Genomic DNA, 24,101 nt, shown 5'->3' with positions numbered 1-24,101 from the left:
TGGATTGAGGTCAGGGCTTTGTGATGGTCACTCCCAATACCTTGACTTTGTTGTCCTTAAGCCATTTTGCTGACCTAGTTGGAAGTATGCTTGGAAGTATGCTTGGGGTCATTATCCATTTGGAAGACACATTTGCGACCAAGCTTTAACATCCTGACTGATGTCTTGAGATGTTACTTCAATATATCCACATAATTTTTTTCTCTCATGATGCCATCTATTTTGTGAAGTGCACCAATCCCTCCTGCAGCAAAGCACCCCCACAACATGATGCTGCCATCCCCGTGCTTCCCGGTATATAATAACTTATAATGTATAATAACATATAATGTATAATAACATATAATAACATATAATGTATAATAACATATAATAACATATCATGTATAATAACATATAATTCCATATACTGTATAATAACACATAATATATAATAACATATAATATATAATAACATATACTGTATAATAACACATAATATATAATAACATATAATATATAATAACACATAATATATTTAATATATAATATATAATATATAATTCCATATATTATATAATATATATATAATGTATATAATAAATTAATATATAATAACATATAATATATATAATAAATATATAATATATAATAATATGTTTTATAATATATAATAAGGATAACATATAATAACATATAATGTATAATAACATATAATAACATATAATGTATGATAACATATCATAACATATAATGTATAATAACATATAATAACATATCATGTATAATAACATATAATATATAATAACATATAATGTATAATAACATATAATAACATATAATGTATAATAACATATAATAACATATAATGTATAATAATATATAATGTATGATAACATATAATAACATATAATGTATAATAACATATAATAACATATAATGTATAATAACATATAATAACATATCATGTATAATAACATATAATAACATATAATGTATAATAACATATAATAACATATAATGTATAATAACATATAATAACATATAATGTATAATAACATATAATAACATATAATGTATAATAATATATAATGTATGATAACATATAATAACATATAATGTATAATAACATATAATAACATATAATGTATAATAACATATAACAACATATAATGTATAATAACATATAATAACATATAATGTATAATAACATATAATAACATATCATGTATAATAACATATAATAACATATAATGTATAATAACTTATATAATAACATATCATGTATAATAACATATAATAACATATAATGTATAATAACATAGAATATATAATAACATATAATGTATAATAACATATAATAACATATAATGTATAATAACATATAATAATGTATATAATGTATAATAATATATAATGTATGATAACATATAATAACATATAATGTATAATAACATATAATAACATATAATGTATAATAACATATAATGTATAATAACATATAATAACATATAATGTATAATAACATATAATGTATAATAACATATAACAACATATAATGTATAATAACATATAATAACATATACTGTATAATAACATATAATGTATAATAACATATAACAACATATAATGTATAATAACATATAATAACATATTGTGTATAATAACATATAATAACATATAATATATAATAACATATAATAACATATAATGTATAATAACATATAATAACATATAATGTATAATAACATATGATATATAATAACATATAATGTGTGTGAGAAATGGATGAGTATGAATGGGTGTGTGGTGTTTGATACCCTGTCAGATCAGGTCTCTAGACAGAGGACAGGACTGTAATGCACTGGGACTGAGCACTTCACACTACTGCCAACACCACTCACTGTCAGAGAAAGACGGATACAGAGAGGACGAGTAAAATGGATGGAATAAAAGAAGGAGACCGACAAGGAACACTGAAGAAGTAGAAGTAAATACTGTACAGTCATTCAGAGAGACAAGGAACACTGAAGAAGTAGAAGTAAATACTGTACAGTCATTCAGAGAGACAAGGGAAGAGAGAGAGAGACAGATCTATATAAACACAGAGAAGAGAAAGAGAGAAAGAGAGCGAGAGAGGGCAAGAAAGAGATAAAGAGAGAGCAGAGGTAGGCTTTGCCAGTAGGCACATCATGGCAGCACAGAGTGTGACTCTGACAGGGTGAGGGGGGTTGGGTGGCACAGCCAGGCCCCCCCAGAACACGCCACCAGCTGCCTTATTGCTCACTGACATTTAAACACAAACACACACACACAAATGTACGTACATGGACAGAGATGTGAAGAGATGTCTCCAGCTGCTTTTTTAATGAGTCTCCTCAACTGATTGAGCTGTTTTGTTTTCTCTCTTTGTGTGTGTGTGTGTGTGTGTGTATTACTCATGTGTGTGTTCTCTCTCCTCCCCAGACCCCCTGCGAGTGACCCTTTCCCCCAAGAGTCTAAAGACGGGCATCAGCAGTACCCTGTTCTTACCTGTGCTGTGAGGGTTCTCCAGAGTACACAGTGGCCTGGTACAGGAACACAGACCCTATAATCCCAGATCAGCACATCTCTATCCAGGGCCCCCACAGCGACACCCTGCAGATCACAGCGGCTCAGAAGAGCCACTCTGGGGCCTACCAGTGCTTCGCCTAGCGGGGCCACACTGCCAGGACTTCTCATCATACTGCTGGAGGGGTAAAAGGATGGAGAGGGGAAGGAGGGATGGGAGGTAGGAGGGGAGGTGGGGAAGCAGGCAACTTTATTCTTAACATTTATAACTGAAAAGCTGTGAATCTCCTTTTCTTATTCCCCCCCCTCTCTCTCTCTCTATCTATCTATCTATCTATCTATCTATCTATCTATCTATCTATCTATCTCTCTCTCTCTCCCTCTCTCTCTCTCTTTCTCACACTCTCTCTCCCTCTTTCTCTTTCTCACTCTCTCTTTCTCACTCTCTCTTTCTCTTTCTCACTCTCGCTTTCTCTCTCTCCCTCTCTTTCTCTTTCTCACTCTCGCTTTCTCCATCTCTCTCTTTCTCTTTCTCACTCTCGCTTTCTCTCTCTCTCTCTCTCTCTCTCTCTCTCTCTCTCTCTCTCTTTCTCTTCCTCACTCTCTCTCTCTCTTTCTCTCTCTCCCTCTCTCTTTCTCGTTCTCTTTCTCACTCTCACTTTCTCTCTCGCTTTCTCTCTCTCTCGATTTCTCTCTCTCTCTTTCTCCTGTAGATGGTACTCCTCGTATCGTGTCGTCCTTCAGTGAGCGCGTGGTCGCCCCTGGGGAGCCTTTCTCCCTGATGTGTGGCGCCAAAGGAGCCCCACCCCCTTCCATCACCTGGACGCTGGACGACGAGCCTGTGGTGCGAGACTCCGCCTACAAGACAAGCCAGTACACCCTATCAGATGGCCTGACCGTGTCACATGTCAACGTAAGCAGCCCGGCCATCCGCGACGGGGGAGTGTATCGCTGCGCCCGCCGCACCGGCGGTAGCGCGGAGTACCAAGCGCGCATAAACGTAAGAGGGTGCCTGTCTACTTTCAATATACACACACCCCACACCCACACCTATACACACACTAAAACATGCACGTAGTACAGAGACAAGTGGAGATGTGTAGGGAGTTAGATACACGTGCAACACATCCACATCCAACCCACATGTGTGCATGCACTAACACACTATCAGGGATCAAAGAGTAAGACCCAGATGCAGACTGTCGAACTAACACGGCTTATTGTAGCAAACAGGTGATGCAGACTGTCAGGTAACACTGTTTATTGGCAAACAGGTGATGCAGAATGTCGAAGTAACACTGTTTATTGCAGACAGGTGATGCAGACTGTCAGTAACACTGTTTATTGTAGCAAACAGGTGATGCAGACTGTCAGTAACACTGTTTAACACTGATGCAGAATGTCGATAACACTGTTTATTGTAGCAAACAGGTGATGCAGACTGTCACGTTATTGTAGCAAACAGGTGATGCAGTAACACTGTTTATTGTAGCAAACAGGTGATGCAGACTGAGTAACACTGTTTATTGTAGCAAACAGGCGAAGCAGACTGTCGAGTAACACTGTTTATTGTAGCAAACAGGTGATATTGTCGAAGTAACACTGTTTATTGTAGCAAACAGGTGATGCAGACTGTCGAGTAACACTGTTTATTGTAGCAAACAGGTGATGCAGGGTAACACTGTTTATTGTAGCAAACAGTGATGCAGACTGCAGACTGTTTATTGTAGCAAACAGGTGATGCAGACTGTCCGAGTAACACACTGTTTATTGTAGCAAACAGGTGATGCAGAAGTAACAGATTGTAGCAAACAGGTGATGCAGACTGTCGAGTAACACTGTTTATTTTGTAGCAAAACAGGTGCAGACAAAGCAAACAGGTCAGAAGGTAACACTGTTTATGCAGGTGATGCAGACTATCCGAAGTAACACTGTTTTATTGTAGACAGGTGATGCAGACTGTCAGTAACACTGTTTATTGTAGCAAGCAGGTGATGCAGTGGAAGTAACATTGTGCCCAGCAAACAGGTGATGCAGACTGTCGAGTAACACTGTTTATTGTAGCAAACAGGTGATGCAGACTGTCCAGTACCACTGTTTATTGTAGCAAACAGGTGATGCAGACTGTCAGAAGTAACACGGAACAGGGCGATGCAGAGTAACACTGTTTATTGTAGCAAACAGAGCGATGCAGACTGTCGAGTAACACTGTTTAAGCAAGCAGGTGATGCAGACTGTCAGTAACACTGTTTATTGTAGCAAACAGGTGATGCAGACTGTCGAGTAACACTGTTTATTGTAGCAAACAGGTGATGCAGACTGTCAGTAACACTGTTTATTGTAGAGGTGATGCAGACTGTCCGGTAACACTGTTTATTGTAGCAAACAGGCGATGCAGACTGTCGAGAGTAGCACTTTGTTTATTGTAGCAAACAGGTGATGCAGACTGTCCGAGTAACCACTGTTTATTGTAGCAAACAGGTGATGCAGACTGTCACTTACTGTTTATTGTAGCAAACAGGTGATGCAGACTGTCCGAGTAGCACTGTTGTAGGGGAATTGATGCAGACTGTCAGTAACACTGTTTATTGTAGCAAACAGGCGTGCAGACTGGAGACAATTGCTTAGCAAACAGGTGATGCAGACTGTCCGAAGTAACACTGTTTATTGTAGCAAACAGGGGCAGACAAAGACAGGTCAAGGCATGCAGGGTTCAGAAATCCAGGGTAAGGCAGTGGTACCGGACAACAAGCAGGTCAGGGTCAGGCAGAGAGAGAGGTCAGGCTAGGAACAGAGGTCAGGACAGGCAAAGGTCAAAACCAAGGAGGACTTTCTCAGTTTGAACAAGACAAACTGGCAACAAACCGTTCTGAATGATGGGTGACACCTGGAAGAAGTGGAGACAAGCACAAGGACAGGTGCTCGCTTTCTATTTCTCTTTCTGTCTGTCTGTCTGTCTGTCTGTCTGTCTGTCTGTCTGTCTGTCTGTCTGTCTGTCTGTCTGTCTGTCTGTGTCTTGCCTAGTGTGTCTGTTTCTGTCTCTTTTGCTATGTGTCTGTCTCTCTCTGTCTCTCCCTATCGCTAATGCCTGTCTCTGTCTATGTCTGTTCTCATCAAGACCTTAGGACAGTGTTACTGAGGGTAATGTAGTCAAACACGTGCATACACCCATACACACAATCACTTAGAAAACACAAATAATTCATAGATATTACAAATATTACCAGTATGATTAGGAGGCATCACTAACCTCCCTCTCTACCCCTCAATCTGCCCCAACCACTCTCTCCCCTGTCCTCCCTCTCTACCCCTCAATCTGCCCCAACCACTCTCTCCCCTGTCCTCCCTCTCTACCCCTCAACCTGCCCCAACCACTCTCTCCCCTGTCCTCCCTCTCTACCCCTCAACCTGCCCCAACCACTCTCTCCCCTGTCCTCCCTCTTTACCCCTCAACCTGCCCCAATCACTCTCTCCCCTGTCCTCCCTCTTTACCCCTCAACCTGCCCCAACCACTCTCTCCCCTGTCCTCCCTCTCTACCCCTTCAACCTGCCCCAACCACTCTCTCCCCTGTCCTCCCTCTTTACCCCTCAACCTGCCCCAACCACTCTCTCCCCTGTCCTCCCTCTCTACCCCTCAACCTGCCCCAACCACTCTCTCCCCTGTCCTCCCTCTCTACCCCTCAACCTGCCCCAATCACTCTCTCCCCTGTCCTCCCTCTCTACCCCTCAATCTGCCCCAACCACTCTCTCCCCTGTCCTCCCTCTCTACCCCTCAATCTGCCCCAACCACTCTCTCCCCTGTCCTCCCTCTCTACCCCTCAATCTGCCCCAACCACTCTCTCCCCTGTCCTCCCTCTCTACCCCTCAATCTGCCCCAACCACTCTCTCCCCTGTCCTCCCTCTCTACCCCTCAATCTGCCCCAACCACTCTCTCCCCTGTCCTCCCTCTCTACCCCTCAATCTGCCCCAACCACTCTCTCCCCTGTCCTCCCTCTCTTCTCTATGTCTCCAGGTTCTCCTAGGATCAGGGAGATGCGTGACATCACGGCTGTAGCTGGAAGGAACACCTTTATAACCTGTCGTGTGATTGGTTACCCATACTACTCTATCAAGTGGTTTAAGGATGGCATGCTGCTGCCTGACAACCATCGGCAGGTTGTGTATGAGAATGGAACCCTGAGGCTGAGTGATGTGCAGAAGGGCATGGACGAGGGTACCTACCTGTGTAGTGTGCTTATACAGCCACAGACCTCCATCGACCAGACTGTCCACGTCACTGTGAAAGGTAGGGGACTGGACAGGGGTGGGGGACAAGGGGTAGGGGCAAAGGTGAAATACAGGTATGGGAAAGGGAGTTGGTATGAAAACTACCAATGACAGGCTGTTCACTACAATGCAGTGGATTTGTTGAAAGTCATCAACGTTTGGGCAAGGTTTCTTCTTAGATCGTAACCAGACACCAGCTCAACAGGGTCTTCACATCATTGTGTTAAAAGCATCTAGCTTTATATGGATGTGTATGTGTGTGTTGAGTGGGTTGCAGGAGTGCAGTGTGCTTGAGTGGGTTGGTAGAGATGTGTGTGTTGAGTGGGTTGAGATGTGTGTGTTTTTGGAGTGGGTTGTAGAGGTGTGTGTGTGGGGGTAGCTGTAGAGGGATGTATGGTGTGTGTTAGGGGGCTGTAGAGGTGTGTGTGTGTGTGGTGTGGGGGGCTGTAGAGGTATGGTGTGTTGAGGGGCTGTAGAGGTGTGTGTGTGTGTGATGTGTGGGGGGCTGTAGAGGTGTGTGTGTGTTGAGTGGGTTGTAGAGAGATGTGTGTGTTGAGTGGGTTGTAGATGTGTGTGTGTGGGGGTAGCTGTAGAGGGATGTGTATGTGTGCTGGGGGGCTGTAGAGGTGTGTGTGGTGGTGGGGGGCTGTAGAGGTATGGTGTTGGGGCTGTGAGAGGTGTGTGTGTGGTGTGTTGGGGGGCTGTAGAGGTGTGTGTGGGGGGAGCTGTGAGTGTGTGTGTGGGGGGGGAGCTGTAGAGTGTGTGTGGCGTGTTGGGGGGGCTGTAGAGGTATGTGTGGGTGTGGGTGTGTGGGGGGCTGGGGAGGTGTGTGTGTGTGTGTGTGTTGGGGGGCTGTAGAGGTGTGTGTGTGGTGTGTGGGGGGCTGTAGAGGTGTGTGTGTTTGGGGGCTGTAGAGGTGTATGTGTGGTGTGTTGTGGGGGCTGTAGAGGTGTGTGTGTGTGGTGTGGGGCCAGAGGTGTGTGGTGTTGGGGGCTGTAGAGTGTGTGTGGGTGTTAGTGGTACTGCAGAGAATTGTGTGTGTGTCAGGTGGCTTAGTGTGTGTGTGTGTGTGTTGGGTGAGGTGTGTGTGGTGTGTTGGGGGGCTGTAGAGGTGTGTGTGTAGTGTGTTGTGGGGGCTGTAGAGGTGTGTGTGTGGTGTGTTGGGGGGCTGTATAGGTGTGTGTGTGGTGTGTTGGGGGCTGTAGAGGTGTGTGTGTGGTGTGTTGGGGGGGCTGTAGAGGTGTGTGTGTGGTGTGTTGGGGGGGCTGTAGAGGTGTGTGTGTGGTGTGTTGGGGGGGCTGTAGAGGTGTGCGTGTGTGTGTCCCTGATTTAATTAGATTAATCATAATGAGGCCCAGATTAATCCCCTAGATGTCTCAGCTGTAGCACCCCCCACCCCCACCCCCTCCGCTACCATGGCAACGGCATGACTTCTTCCGCCAGTTGGCCTCTAATCAGAGCTCCTATTATGGGCTATTGGAGATGACAGGGGTGGGCAAGTCAGGGGGCATACTACACTAGCCAACAACAGCCTGCTCTGTGGCCCTCTCTCTACACCCAAGGTGTCCAATCCAGTCCACACACTCTCACACGCTCTCCCTTTCTCTGACCTCTAACCCCTGACTTCTGTAACCTCTGCCCCCCAGTGCCGCCCCTGATCCAGCCCTTTGACATCCCTTCCACGTCGGTGGGAAAGCTGATGTACATCGCCTGCGTGGTGTCGTCAGGTGACATGCCCATCCGCATCACCTGGCACAAAGATGGGCAGCTTATCGTACCTGGCTCCGCCTCCGGCGTTGGCATAGAGACCAAGGAGTTCATGAGCTCCCTGCAGATCTCCAAGGTGACCCTGAAGCACAACGGCAACTACACCTGCATTGCTAGCAACGCCGCGGCAACCGTCAGCTGGGAGAGACAACTGATCGTCACCGGTGAGAGAGGGAGGAGGGGAAGAGATGGGAGGAGGGGAAGAGATGGGAGGAGGGGAAGAGATGGGAGGAGGGGAAGAGATGGGAGGAGGGGAAGAGATGGGAGGAGGGGAAGAGATGGGAGGAGGGGAAGAGATGGGAGGAGGGGAAGAGATGGGAGGAGGGGAAGGAGATGGGAGGAGGGAAGAGATGGGAGGAGGGGAAGAGATGGGAAGAGATGTGAGGAGGGGGAAGATGGAGTGAGGGGAAGAGATGGGAAGAGATGGGAAGAGATGGGAGGAGGGGAAGAGATGGGAGGAGGGGAAGAGATGGGAGGAGGGAAGAGATGGGGGAGGAGGGGTGAGATGGGAGGAGGGGAAGAGATGGGAGGAGGGGAAGAGATGGGAGGAGGGGAAGAGATGGGAAGAGATGGGAAGAGATGGAAGAGATGGGAGAGGGATGGGAGGAGGGAGATGGGAGGAGGGGAAGAGATGGGAGGAGGGGAAGAGATATGGAGGAGGGGAAGAGATGGGAAGAGATGGGAAGAGATGGGGAGGAGGGGAAGAGATGGGAGGAGGGGAAGAGATGGGAGGAGGGGAAGAGATGGGAGGAGGGGAGAGATGGGAGGAGGGGAAGAGATGGGAGGAGGGAAGAGATGTGAGGATGGAGAGGGGAAGAGATGGGAGGAGGGGAAGAGATGGAAGAGATGGGAAGAGATGGGAGGAGGGGAAGAGATGGGAGGAGGGGGAAGGAGATGGGAGGAGGGGAAGAGATGGGAGGAGGGGGAAGAGATGGGAAGAGATGGGAGGAGGGGGAAGAGATGGGAGGAGGGGAAGAGATGGGAGGAGGGGAAGAGATGGGAGGAGGGGAAGAGATGGGAGGAGGGGAAGAGATGGGAAGAGATGGGAAGAGATGGGAGGAAGGGAAGAGATGGGAGGAGGGGAAGAGAGATGGGAGGAGGGGAAGAGATGGGAGGAGGGGGAAGAGATGGGGAGGAGGGGAAAGGGATGAGGAGGGGAAGAGATGGGAGGAGGGAAGAGATGGGAGGAGGGGGAAGAGATGGGAGGAGGGGAAGAGATGGGAGGAGGGGAAGGGATGGGAGGAGGGGAAAGGATGTGAGGGGGGGAAGAGATGGGAAGAGATGGGAGGAGGGGAAGGGATGGGGAGGAGGGGAAGAGAGCGGGGAGGAGGGGAAGAGATGGGAAGAGGGGAAGTGATGGGGAGGAGAGGAAGAGATGGGAAGAGGGAAGTGATGGGAGGAGGGGGGAGATGGAGGAGGAAGAGATGGGAGGAGGGGAAGGAGATGGGGAGGAGGGGGAAGGGATGGGAGGAGGGGAAAGGATGAGGGGGGAAGAGATGGGAAGAGGGGAAGAGATGGGAAGAGGGGAAAGGATGTGAGTAGGGGAAGAGATGGGAAGAGATGGGAGGAGGGGAAGGGATGGGAGGAGGGAAGAGATGGGGAGGAGGGGAAGAGATGGGAGGAGGGGAAGAGATGGGAAGAGGGGAAGATGGGAGGAGGGGAAGAGATGGGAGGAGGGGAAGAGATGGGAGGAGGGAAGAGATGGGAGGAGGGAAGAGATGGGAAGAGGGGAAGTGCAGGATGGGAGGAGGGGAAGAGATGGGAAGAGGGGAAGATGGAAGAGGGGAAGGGATGGGAGGAGGGGAAGAGATGGGAGGAGGGAAGAGATGGGAAGAGGGAAAGGATGGGAGGAGGGGAAGATGGAAGAGATGGGAGGGAGGGGAAGGGATGGGAGGAGGGGAAGAGCGGAGGAGAAGGAGATGGGGAAGACAGGTGGGAGTGATGGGAGGAGGGGAAGGAGATGGGAAGAGGGGAAGGATGGGGGGAGGAGGGGGAAGAGATGGGAGGAGGGGAAGAGATGGGAAGAGGGGGAAGTGATGGGAGGGGAAGAGATGGGAGGAGGGAAGAGATGGGAGGAGGGGAAGAGATGGGAGGAGGGTGAGGATGGGAAGAGGGGAAGTGATGGGAGGCAGGGAAGTGATGGGAGGAGGGGAAGAGATGGGAGAGGGGAAGAGATGGGAAGAGGGGAAGTGATGGGAGGAGGGGAAGAGATGGGAGGAGGTGGGAAGAGATGGGAGAGGGGAAGAGATGGAAGAGGGGGAAGTGATGGGAGGAGGGGAAGAGGATGGGAGGAGGGGGAAGAGATGGGAGGAGGGGAAGAGATGGGAAGAGATGGGAGGAGGGGAAGGGATGGGAGGAGGGGAAGAGATGGGAGGAGGGGAAGAGATGGGAAGAGGGGAAAGGATGGGAGGAGGGGAAGGGATGGGAGGAGGATGAAGAGATGGGAGGAGGGGAAGAGATGGGAAGAGATGGGAGGAGGGGAAGAGATGGGAGGAGGTGGTTGAAAAAAGGTGGTGTGTGAGATGCAGCAAGAGGGTTGAAAAATGTGTGGTGTTGAAGAATCAACGGAAGGGCTGATTTGGTATAAGTGTCATTTGAAATGAATAGTTATTATTGGTGAATAATGAAGAACCTCCGCCATTTTAGAGATGTTATCATGTATAATGACTGTTATTCTATACTGATTGTAACCAATATACCCTTTTCACCTCAGTTCCCCCTCGCTTTGTGGTACAGCCTAACAACCAGGATGGGATCTATGGGAAGGCAGGAGTACTCAACTGCTCTGTGGAGGGATACCCTCCTCCCAAAGTCATGTGGAAACACGCCAAAGGTCCTGCAGCACTGACATCAACTAACTAACTGTCTACTATTCCATTCATCTTAGTAAAATAACTTGTCCAAAAATACATCATCATTTTGAATTGATGATGAAAGAGACAATTAGGCAATTTGTGTATTTTTATTCTCTACTGTAACATCATAACTTAGATGAGAGACCAGGACCACTATGGGTAACTCTGTCCGTGACTTCCTCCCTGTAGGTATAGGGAACCCCCAGCAGTACCACCCTGTGCCTCTGACTGGTCGGATCCAGATCATGGGGAACGGCTCCCTGCTGATCCGTCATGTCCTGGAGGATGACCGGGGATACTACCTCTGTCAGGCCTCCAACGGAGTGGGCTCTGACATCAGCAAGAGCATGGTTCTTACTGTCAAGAGTGAGTAGCCTCTCTCTCTCTCTCTCTCTCTCTCTCTCTCTCTCTCTCTCTCTCTCTCTCTCTCTCTCTCTCTCTCTCTCTCTCTCTCTCTCTCTCTCTCTCTCTCTCTCTCTCCCTCTCTCTCTCTCTCTCTCTCTCTCTCTCTCTCTCTCTCTCTCTCTCTCTCTCTCTCTCTCTCTCTCTCTCTCTCTCTCTCTCTCTCTCTCTCTCTCTCTCTCTCTCTCTCTCTCTCTCTCTCTCTCTCCGCTCTGACCCCAGCCCTGGGCTGAGCTTGGTTATCCCCTCCTGTTTGACCCCAGCCCTGGGCTGAGCTTGGTTCTCCCCTCCTGTTTGACCCCAGCCCTGGGCTGAGCTTGGTTCTCCCCTCCTGTTTGACCCAGGCCCTGGCTGAGCTTGGTTCTCCCCTCCTGTTTGACCCAGGCCCTGGCTGAGCTTGGTTCTCCCCTCCTGTTTGACCCAGGCCCTGGCTGAGCTTGGTTCTCCCCTCCTGTTTGACCCAGGTCCTGGCTGAGCTTGGTTCTCCCCTCCTGTTTGACCCAGGCCCTGGCTGAGCTTGGTTCTCCCCTCCTGTTTGACCCAGGCCCTGGCTGAGCTTGGTTCTCCCCTCCTGTTTGACCCAGGCCCTGGCTGAGCTTGGTTCTCCCCTCCTGTTTGACCCAGGCCTGGGCTGAGCTTGGTTCTCCCCTCCTGTTTGACCCAGGCCCTGGGCTGAGCTTGGTTCTCCCCTCCTGTTTGACCCAGGCCCTGGGCTGAGCTTGGTTCTCCCCTCCTATTTGACCCAGGCCCAGTGTCTTGGCTGTTCTGTGTGTCCTGGTTGTCCTGTCTGTCCTGGCTATCCTGTGTGTCTTGGCTGTCCTGTGTGTCCTGGCTGTCCCTGTGTGTCTTGGCTGTCCTGTGTGTCCTGGCTGTCCCTGTGTGTCTTGGCTGTCCTGTGTGTTCTGGCTGTCCCTGTGTGTCTTGGCTGTCCTGTGTGTTCTGGCTGTCCCTGTGTGTCCTGGCTGTCCTGTGTGTCCTGGCTGTCCTGTGTGTCTTGGCTGTCCTGTGTGTCTTGGCTGTCCTGGCTGTCCTGTGTGTCCTGGCTGTCCTGTGTGTCCTGGCTGTCCTGTGTGTCCTGGCTGTCCTGTGTGTCTTGGCTGTCCTGGCTGTCCTGTGTGTCCTGGCTGTCCTGTCTGTCCTGTGTGTGGTTTGAAGAAAAGAAATCTTCTGATGAATTGGTGATGAAAACAAAACAGCAGGAACCCCTCAGATCAATAACCCATGCCGGCGGAGAGGAAGAAGGAACAAGGAAGAGGGAGGAGGAGAGAGGTGGGGAAGAGAGGAGGGGGGATGGGAGGGCCACGAGGGCTCGGAGCGTGAAATGAAAACAGATAGTGATGGAGGGTCGATTTCTATTTTCTACACACCTGTACAGTTTCTTGATTTTTCAAATACCCATCTCTCTTTCCTTCTCTCATTTTGCCATATCTATTTATAATATTCATGAATGTCTCTGTGTGTGTGTCTTCAGTTCCAGCCATGATCACGTCACACCCCAACACCACCATGGCCATCAAGGGCCAGGTGAAGGAGCTGAACTGCACAGCGCGGGGCGAGCAGCCCATCATCATCCGCTGGGAGAGGGGCGACACCGTCATCGACGCCGAGAGGAACCCCCGCTACTCCATCACCATCAACAAGAAAGGGGACGAGGTCATCTCCACGCTCAAGGTTAGACACTGACGAAAGAGGGCAAAATACTGAGAGAGAATTGAAATTGAAGAGCATTAGAATTTAGAACAGAGCTCAATTGAGTTGAGATGAAAGTACTAAAGGGTACAGTCGTGTATGCTGGGTAGTTTTGACCACTAAATATTCCATGCCGTCTCTCTGTCTTCTATGTGTGTTGCTGTCCCCCATGTAGCTGAAGCCAGCGGAGCGCGGGGACTCAGTCTTCTTCTCCTGCCACGCCATCAACTCATACGGAGAGGGGCGAGGACTCATACAGCTTACCGTGCAAGGTGCCTGTCTCTCCCACTCTGCTATTACTGCACATAGGCTCACTGTTGACCGACCAGTGATTGAGGTCAAATTGATACCTAACATCCTCCACTCACACACACAGAGCCTCCTGACCCTCCGGAGTTGGAGGTGAGAGAGGTAAAGGACCGCAGTATGAACCTGCGCTGGATCCAGAGGTTCGACGGCAACAGCATCATCACCAGCTACGACATCGAGTATAAGAACAAGTCTGGTACGAGTCCAACCAGTCCAACCCTGTAAACCCTCACATCCTTATTGTCCTCAATCTAACTCCCTTTTCTCTGGTCCTCTAATGTCCTCTCTATCTGCTTCTATTTGTTACAGATACTTGGGATCACAAGTACACCACCAGGAACATCTCCCCCACTAACAACCAGGCTAACATCGTGGAGCTGCACCCTGCCTGTGTCTACAGCATCCGCATGTACTCCTTCAACAAGATCGGACGCAGCCAGCCTAGCAAGGAGCTCACCATCAGCACTGAGGAAGCACGTAAGTCTAACACACACTTATATACACACACACGCACAAACACACCCCTAATTAAAATGCTGTCTTGTTTGGTGTCATTGAAACCCTCATTTCAACATCTCACGTCAACAGAACCTGATGGGCCCCCTATGGACGTGATCCTCCAGCCAATGACGTCGCAGAGCATACGGGTCACATGGAGGGTAAACGTCATTAACCATCATGCCTCTTTTCCTTCATGCTATAATACCATAACAACTGAGACATTCAAACTAACCATCATCGATCTCCAGTCAGTGTCCTGACAGAGCTGTCCTCTGCCTCTCCCTCTCAGGCCCCCAGGAAGGAGCTTCAGAACGGGGTGATCCGGGGCTACCAGATTGGTTACCGTGAGAACGGGCCGGGCAGTAACGGCCAGTACAGCATTGTGGAGATGAAGGCCACAGGGGACAGCGAGGTGTACACTCTGGACAACCTGAAGAAGTTTGCCCAGTATGGAGTGGTGGTCCAGGCCTTCAACAGGGCTGGTACTGGCCCCTCTAGCACTGAGATCAACGCTACCACACTGGAGGATGGTAAGACTGGAGGGAGGGAGGGAGGGAGGGAGGGAGGGAGGGAGGGAGGGAGGGAGGGAGGGAGGGAGGGAGGGAGGGAGGGAGGGAGGGAGGGAGGGAGAATGCAAGAGAGAGAGAGAGAGAGGGGCGGGGTTGGTGATGGGAGGAGATTCATACTCTGCTTGTAATCATTATTATTTATTTGTATAGTGCTTTTCGATACAGGTAACAAAGTGCTTCACATCATAAAATAATACAATGAAAGTGCAATCAAAGAAACAAAGACAGGAGGAAGGAGAATGAAACAAGACGGCTCATTCAAATCACACATTAAAAGCACCTTTATAAAAGTGGGTCTTCAGAAGGGATTTCAAAAGATGCACTGAATCTGTGAGTCCTGATCTGCTCTGGCAGAACATTCCAAAGTCTAGGGGCCTTAATGGCAAATGTCTGGTCTCCTTTCGTTTTCAACCTAGACTTGGAATGATCAACAGGTCCCTTCAGGGGATCTCCGGCTGCGTCCTGGCTCGTAGGGAGATAAAGGATCTGAGATGTAGGACGGGGCTAAACCAAGCCTAGGCTTAAACGTGACTGGTAGGCAAGCTAAAATAGGTGTGGTAATAAGGTAACATTCTGTTAAAAGCTGCAGCATTTTGTAGATGATGGAGTGATTTCTGAGACATGTATACAACGAGCTACAGTAATCTAGTTTCTAGAGGAAATAAAAGCATAATAAAAGTATAACGTTGCCAGATCAGTGACTGAAATAAAAGACTTGGCGATATCTTTTAGATGATAAAAGCAGGACATGCAGGTCAAGGTTTAAGGTGAAGGGTCAAAGAAGACACCAAGGCTTTTGTCAGTAGTTTTGACTTTGGTAGACAAATGACCAAGGTCATTTACAATCTGGGTTCTAGCAAGGTGGGGGCCAAATAAAACAACCTCAGATTTCTTCTCATGAGCTGGAGAAAATGGTCAGACATCCAACATTTGATGTCAGCAAGAGACATGTGAAGTGTAGCCACGCTAGCTTGGTCACTGGGTCTGATCGGTAGATAGAGCTGTGTGTCATCCTCATAGCAGAACAGGTGGGTTTGTTTAACTTGCCGACAGGATTAGAAAATAGAGATGTGCCAATAAGAATAGAGATGCACCATGCATTGATTCAGTTGTGCAAACACACTCTCACACACACAGCCTCTGAGACAAAATGGAGGAGATGAACATGCAGCACATCCCCCATCACTCTCCAGTTCTAATTAGCTCCCTCATTAGACTTAGAGAGAGAGAGAGGCCCATTACTCTATGAATATGCTTGGCCACTCTGCCTCTCTCTCTTCCTTCCCCTCTCGCTTCTTTACTGGTTTCCTCTGTATTCCCTTTCAATTCACACCCTTTCTTTTTTTATCATTCAATTTGTTTTTCTCCTCAATCTCTCTCCCCTTGCTTTCATTGGGGAATCCCCCTGTCTCCTTCTCTCAATACTCTCTTTTTTCATCTTTACATCAGACAGACAGACAACATCTTCGTCCCTCCCCCTCCCCTGTGTGTGCAGCCTTAATGACAGAGCTAGATGTAGATCCTGATTATGATAATGGTAGTGATAACTAAAACACACGCTCTCAGAATGTCTGTCTGTCTGCCGCTGCTGCTTCTACAGCTGCAATTATCACACAGCTGGACACATTGTCCTCTGTCCACACGCGTCTGCTTCTTATCCTCCATCTGTATCTCATCAACATCCTTCATGTTAACCCTTATCAGTCCAGTCTGCATCTCATCAACATCCTTCATGTTAACCATTATCCTCCGTCTGCATCTCATCAACATCCTGCATGTTGACCCTTATCCTCCATCTGCATCTCATCAACATCCTTCATGTTAACCCTTATCCTCTGTCTGCATCTCATCAACATCCTTCATGTTAACCCTTATCCTCCATCTGCATCTCATCAACATCCTTCATGTTAACCCTTATCCTCCGTCTGCATCTCATCAACATCCTTCATGTTAACCCTTATCAGTCCAGTCTGCATCTCATCAACATCCTTCATGTTAACCCTTATCCTCCGTCTGCATCTCATCAACATCCTTCATGTTAACCCTTATCAGTCCAGTCTGCATCTCATCAACATCCTTCATGTTAACCCTTATCCTACGTCTGCATCTCATCAACATCCTTCATGTTAACCCTTATCCTCCGTCTGCATCTCATCAACATCCTTCATGTTAACCCTTATCAGTCCAGTCTGCATCTCATCAACATCCTTCATGTTAACCCTTATACTCCGTCTGCATCTCATCAACACCCTTCATGTTAACCCTTATTATCCATCTGCATCTCATCAACATCCTTCATGTTAACCCTTATCCTCTGTCTACATCTCATCAACATCCTTCATGTTAACCCTTATCCTCCGTCTGCATCTCATCAACATCCTTCATGTTAACCCTTATCAGTCCAGTCTGCATCTCATCAACATCCTTCATGTTAACCCTTATCAGACCAGTCTGCATCTCATCAACATCCTTCATGTTAACCCTTATCCTACGTCTGCATCTCATCAACATCCTTCATGTTAACCCTTATCCTACATCTGCATCTCATCAACATCCTGCATGTTAACCCTTGTCCTCTGTCTGCATCTCATCAACATCCTTCATGTTAACCCTTATCCTCTGTCTGCATCTCATCAACATCCTTCATGTTAACCCTTATCAGTCCAGTCTGCATCTCATCAACATCCTGCATGTTAACCCTTATCCTCTGTCTGCATCTCATCAACATCCTTCATGTTAACCCTTATATTCCATCTGCATCTCATCAACATCCTTCATGTTAACCCTTATCCTCTGTCTGCAACTCATCAACATCCTTCATGTTAACCCTTATCCTCCATCTGCATCTCATCAACATCCTTCATGTTAACCCTTATCAGACCAGTCTGCATCTCATCAACATCCTTCATGTTAACCCTTATCCTACGTCTGCATCTCATCAACATCCTTCATGTTAACCCTTATCCTACATCTGCATCTCATCAACATCCTGCATGTTAACCCTTATCCTCTGTCTGCATCTCATCAACATCCTTCATGTTAACCCTTATCCTCTGTCTGCATCTCATCAACATCCTTCATGTTAACCCTTATCAGTCCAGTCTGCATCTCATCAACATCCTTCATGTTAACCCTTATCCTACGTCTGCATCTCATCAACATCCTGCATGTTAACCCTTATCCTCTGTCTGCATCTCATCAACATCCTTCATGTTAACCCTTATACTCCATCTGCATCTCATCAACATCCTTCATGTTAACCCTTATCCTCTGTCTGCATCTCATCAACATCCTTCATGTTAACCCTTATCCTCCGTCTGCATCTCATCAACATCCTTCATGTTAACCCTTATCAGTCCAGTCTGCATCTCATCAACATCCTTCATGTTAACCCTTATCCTCCATCTGCATCTCATCAACATCCTTCATGTTAACCCTTATCCTCTGTCTGCATCTCATCAACATCCTTCATGTTAACCCTTATCCTCTCTGTCTACATCTCATCAACATCCTTCATAACCCTTATCGTTCAGTGCCTGTGACTACGCCTCATCAACATCCTTCATGTTAACTCCTCCTATCAGTCCAGTTCGCATTCATCAACATCCTGCATGTTCAACTTATCCTGTCTGCATCTCATCACTGATCTCATGTTAACCCTATCCCTGTCTGCACCTCATCATCCTTCACCTTTATCTCCCGCTTTATCATCAACATGCATGTAAGGACCCTTTATCAGACCAGTCTGCATCTCATCAACATCCTTCATGTTAACCCTTTATCCTCCGTCTGCATCTCATCAACATCCTGCATGTTAACCCTATCCTCTGTCTGCATCTCATCACATCCTTCATGTTAACCCTTATCCTCTGTCTGCATCTCATCAACATCCTTCATGTTAACCCTTATCAGTCCAGTCTGCATCTCATCAACATCCTTCATGTTAACCTCTATCCTACGTCTGCATCTCATCAAATATCCTGCATGTTAACCCTTATCCTCTGTCTGCATCTCATCAACATCCTTCATGTTAACCCTTATCCTCCGTCCGTATCTCATCAACATCCTGCATGTTAACCCTTATCCTCTGTCTGCATCTCATCAACATCCTTCATGTTAACCCTTATCCTCCCGTCTTACTCATCAACATCCTTCATGTTAACCCTTATCAGTCCAGTCTGCATCTCATCAACATCCTTCATGTTAACTCCTTATCCTCCATCTGCATCTCATCAACATCCTTCATGCGTTAAATTCTCTGTCTGCATCTCATCAACATCCTTCTGTCTGTGCATCTCATCAACATCCTTCATGTTAACCCTTATCCTCTGTCTACATCTCATCAACATCCTTCATGTTAACCCTTATCAGTCCAGTCTGCATCTCATCAACATCCTTCATGTTAACCCTTTATCCAGTCTTCATGTCTATCTCCATCTGCATCTCATCAACATCCTGCATGTTAACCCTTATCCTCTGTCTGCATCTCATCAACATCCTTCATGTTAACCCTTATCCTCTGTCTGCATCTCATCAACATCCTTCATGTTAACCCATATCTCTGTCTGCATCTCATCAACATCCTGCATGTTAACTGCATCTCATCAACATCCTCCAGTCTGCATCTCATCAACATCCTTCATGTTAACCCTTATCCTCCGTCTGCATCTCATCAACATCCTTCATGTTAACCCTATCCTCTGTCTGCATCTCATCAACATCCTTCATGTTAACCCTTATCCAGTCCAGTCTGCATCTCATCAACATCCTTCATGTTAACCTCAACATCCTTCATGTTAGCCATATCCTATGTCTGCATCTCATCAACATCCTTCATGTTAACCCTTATCCTATGTCTGCATCTCATCAACATCCTTCATGTTAACCCTTATCCTCTGTCTGCATCTCATCAACATCCTTCATGTTAACCCTTATCCTCCAGTCTGCATCTCATCAACATCCTTCATGTTAACCCTTATCCTCTGTCTGCATCTCATCAACATCCTTCATGTTAACCTTATCATCCTACATCTGCATCTCATCAACATCCTGCATGTTAACCCTTATCCTCTGTCTGCATCTCATCAACATCCTTCATGTTAACCCCTTATCCTCTGTCTGCATCTCATCAACATCCTTCATGTTAACCCTTATCAGTCCAGTCTGCATCTCATCAACATCCTTCATGTTAACCCTTATCCTCCATCTGCATCTCATCAACATCCTTCATGTTAACCCTTATCCTCTGTCTGCATCTCATCAACATCCTTCATGTTAACCCTTATCCTCTGTCTGCATCTCATCAACATCTCATGTTCTATCCGTCTGTCTGCATCTCATCAACATCCTTCATGTTAACCCTTATCAGTCCATCTGCATCTCATCAACATCCTTCATGTTAACCCTTATCCTCTGTCTGCATCTCATCAACATCCTGCATGTTAACCCTTATCCTCTGTCTGCATCTCATCAACATCCTTCATGTTAACCCTTATCCTCCAGTCTGCATCTCATCAACATCCTTCATGTTAACCCTTATCCTCTGTCTGCATCTCATCAACATCCTTCATGTTAACCCTTATCCATCTCATCAACATCCTGCATGTTAACCTTATCCTCTGTCTGCATCTCATCAACATCCTTCATGTTAACCCTTATCAGTCCATCTGCATCTCATCAACATCCTTCATGTTAACCCTTATCCTCCATCTGCATCTCATCAACATCCTTCATGTTAACCCTTATCCTCTGTCTGCATCTCATCAACATCCTTCATGTTAACCCTTATCCCCTTACATCTCATCAACATCCTTCATGTTAACCCTTAGTCTGCATCTCATCAACATCCTTCATGTTAACCCTTATCAGTCCAGTTCTGCATCTCATCAACATCCTGCATGTTTATCCTCTGTCTGCATCTCATCAACATCCTTCATGTTAACCCTTAGTCTGCATCTCATCAACATCCTTCATGTTAACCCTTATCAGTCAGTCTGCATCTCATCAACATCCTGCATGTTAACCCTTATCAGACCAGTCTGCATCTCATCAACATCCTTCATGTTAACCCTTATCCTCTGTCTGCATCATCAACATCCTGCATGTTAACCCTATCCCCTTCTGTCTGCATCTCATCAACATCCTTCATGTTAACCCTTATCCTCCATCTGCATCATCAACATCCTTCATGTTAACCCTTATCCTCTGTCTGCATCTCATCAACATCCTTCGTATTTAACCTTGCATCTCATCAACATCCTTCATGTTAACCCTTATTCTCTGTCTGCATCTCATCAACATCCTTCATGTTAACCCTTATCCTCTGTCTGCATCTCATCAACATCCTTCATGTTAACCCTTATCCTCCATCTGCATCTCATCAACATCCTTCATGTTAACCCTTATCAGTCCAGTCTGCCCTGTTATATGCTACTGTGTATCCCTCTTTCCCTTCATCCTTACAATTATTATTTATTATTTAACCTTTATTTAACTAGGCAAGTCAGGTAAGAACACATTCTTATTTACAATGATGGCTATGCCTGCCCATCCCTCCCTTGCTCTCTCTCTCTCTCTCTCTCTCTCTCTCTCTCTCTCTCTCTCTGTCATCCCTCACTTTCTACATCTGTTTCTCTCCCCGTTGCAGTGATTGAAAGTTGAAGATTGGAATAAATAGTATTTTTTTGCAATTACTATCATTTCTGTCCTATTAGTCAGAGATAGCTGTGTTCAATAACATACACTATAGCCCTCTGTGATGTTAACCTATGACCTTTCTCCTACCCCCAGTGCCCAGCCAGCCACCCCAGAACGTGCGGGCCATCTCGGTGACGTCAGACGAGGCGGTGATCACATGGGCGGAGCCCCCGCGTCTGACGCTGCATGGCGTGCTGAAGGGCTACCGCGTAGTGTTCTGGTCCCTCTTCCCTGACGGAGGTGGGTGCTGTGGGGGCCAGGCACAGGGGCCGATGCAGAGTAATTATCACGACTATCATTCTAACTAAACCCCAAACCCATGGCCCCACCTGTCTGTCTGATGTCTGACATGGGTGTGTGAAACTGTACCAAACACTCTAACTGTGCTCCCCACCTGTCTGTCTCGGTGTGTGGTAACCCTTAACTCACACCCCTCTCCTCATCTGGCTCCTAACCTAACCTAACCTAACCCTTCACACACCCCATTCCCAATCTGTCTTTGGTTTACCTGGAATTAAAAATATATAGTTGTTTACCTTCCCTAACCTGTATTTTCCTCACCTGAGCAAACAAGGCTTACTTTCTCTCTCTATCACTTTCTTTCTCTCTCTCTCTCTCTCTCTCTCTCTCTCTCTCTCTCTCCCCCTCCCCCTCCCCCCCTCTCTCTCTCTCTCTATCTCTCTCTCTCTCTCTCTACCGCTCTCTGTCAGAATGGGGAGAGATGCAGAACATCACTACAACTCGTGAGCAGGTGGAGCTGAGAGGGCTGGAGAAGTTCACAAACTACAGTGTCCAGGTGCTGGCCTACACCCAGGCTGGGGACGGGGTCAGGAGCAATGTCCTGTACATCCAAACCCGCGAGGACCGTGAGTACACACACACACATCTACACACACACATCTACACACACATCTACACACACTTATACAGTACATATACTTCCCCTGACTTCCCCATACAGATGTAAGATCTTCATTTGAGCCAGTTTTCTACAGCAGGAAAATAATCCTGCAGCAACAGGAAATTTGAATTGTTATGGTGGATTATAATTAATGGACATTTTTGTAGGGGTTGATCCATTTTTCGTAAGAGAAAATCAAATCTGAAATATCAAAGCGGAAATGACAAGCTTCAGAAGCCTTTTTAAACCTGAAATACACCAGAGATTCTCAGAGCCACAGTCCCACTGAGATGCTGACTGCTTGGAAGGGAGGAGAAGCTCGGCGGGGAGTTGCATGTGTGTGTGGGGGGGTGTAGAGGAGGATGTCAGGGTGTGTCTCAAACCCATGACTAAAGTTCATTTGTGTAGTGAGACCCCATTACCAGTGCTAATGAGAATTAAGAAGCTTTGGGCCCATGGCTGAGGGCTCGTGACTAGAGATAGGGGGATAGAAGAGGAGGGGTAAAGGGAGAAGCAAAATGGGGGAGAGGAGGGGTACTGCTCCCCATCACCTAGCCCTGCAGCCAACCAGCCAGGTAGTCAGGCGGCCAACCACCCAGGCAGCCAACCAGCCAGGCAGCCAACCAGCCAGGCAGCCAGGCGGCCAACCACCCAGGCAGCCAACCAGCCAGGCAGCCAACCGGCCAACCAGCCAACCAGGCAGGCAGCCAACCAGCCAACCAGCCAGGCAGCCAACCAGCCAGGCAGCCAACCAGCTAACCATCCAGGCAGCCAACCACCCAGGCAGCCAACCAGCCAGGCAGCCAACCAGCCAACCAGCCAGGCAGCCAACCAGCCAGCCAACCAGCCAGGCAGCCAACCAGCCAACCAGCCAACCAGCCAGGCCCAGGGATTAACTCCTCCTGGATTAGAGATCATTAATTTAGTGCTTACACCATTGGAGGCGGGATTACAGGCCGATCCCTGTCCCGTTCACTCCCCTAAACAGAAGGAGAGGCGGAGTGGAGAGAGAAAGGAGGGAGTGAGGGAGAGGTGGCACAGCTGGGCCTGTCTGGGTGAGGGGGCAAGATATGAAATATGAAAATAAATAAGAAATGGCAAGATGAATGGAGGAAAAGAGAAAGGTTAGCCCTTCTGTGTTTGTCCTGCTTTGATAGATGCTTTGTTAGCTCTTTCTATAACATATAATATTACAGTAACCACCACTGTTTCAGTCTTGTTGCTGCATTAGATTTCATATATGTTAGCTGTGGTTGTCCCTGTCTCTGAAGGGTTATGTTAGCTGTGGTTGTCCCTGTCTCTGAAGGGTTATGTTAGCTGTGGTTGTCCCTGTCTCTGAATAGTAATGTTAGCTGTGGTTGTCCCTGTCTCTGAAGGGTTATGTTAGCTGTGGTTGTCCCTGTCTCTGAAGGGTTATGTTAGCTGTGGTTGTCCCTGTCTCTGAAGGGTTATGTTAGCTGTGGTTGTCCCTGTCTCTGAAGGGTTATGTTAGCTGTGGTTGTCCCTGTCTCTGAAGGGTTATGTTAGCTGTGGTTGTCCCTCTCTCTGAAGGGTTATGTTAGCTGTGGTTGTCCCTGTCTCTGAAGGGTTATGTTAGCTGTGGTTGTCCCTGTCTCT

General features: G+C 47.1%; 1 protein-coding gene across 1 annotated transcript; it reads left to right on the top strand.

Moving 5' to 3' along the window:
• Window positions 1-2,171: 2,171 nt before the first annotated feature.
• On the top strand, window positions 2,172-22,449 carry LOC135535333 (cell adhesion molecule DSCAML1-like; the record flags this gene model as incomplete). Its single annotated transcript, XM_064961998.1, has 15 exons — window positions 2,172-2,200; window positions 2,446-2,549; window positions 3,243-3,500; window positions 6,542-6,814; window positions 8,442-8,726; window positions 11,276-11,395; window positions 11,607-11,783; window positions 13,291-13,490; window positions 13,684-13,780; window positions 13,885-14,013; window positions 14,127-14,294; window positions 14,406-14,476; window positions 14,608-14,848; window positions 21,677-21,862; window positions 22,294-22,449. Coding segments are annotated over exons 1-15 (2,494 nt in total), but the record flags the coding sequence as incomplete, so codon positions are not given.
• Window positions 22,450-24,101: the final 1,652 nt, after the last annotated feature.

This window comes from Oncorhynchus masou, unplaced genomic scaffold (genome assembly GCF_036934945.1).
Source record: "Oncorhynchus masou masou isolate Uvic2021 unplaced genomic scaffold, UVic_Omas_1.1 unplaced_scaffold_4820, whole genome shotgun sequence".
Lineage (NCBI taxonomy): Eukaryota > Metazoa > Chordata > Actinopteri > Salmoniformes > Salmonidae > Oncorhynchus > Oncorhynchus masou.
This window is presented reverse-complemented; position numbering and strand designations above follow the sequence as displayed.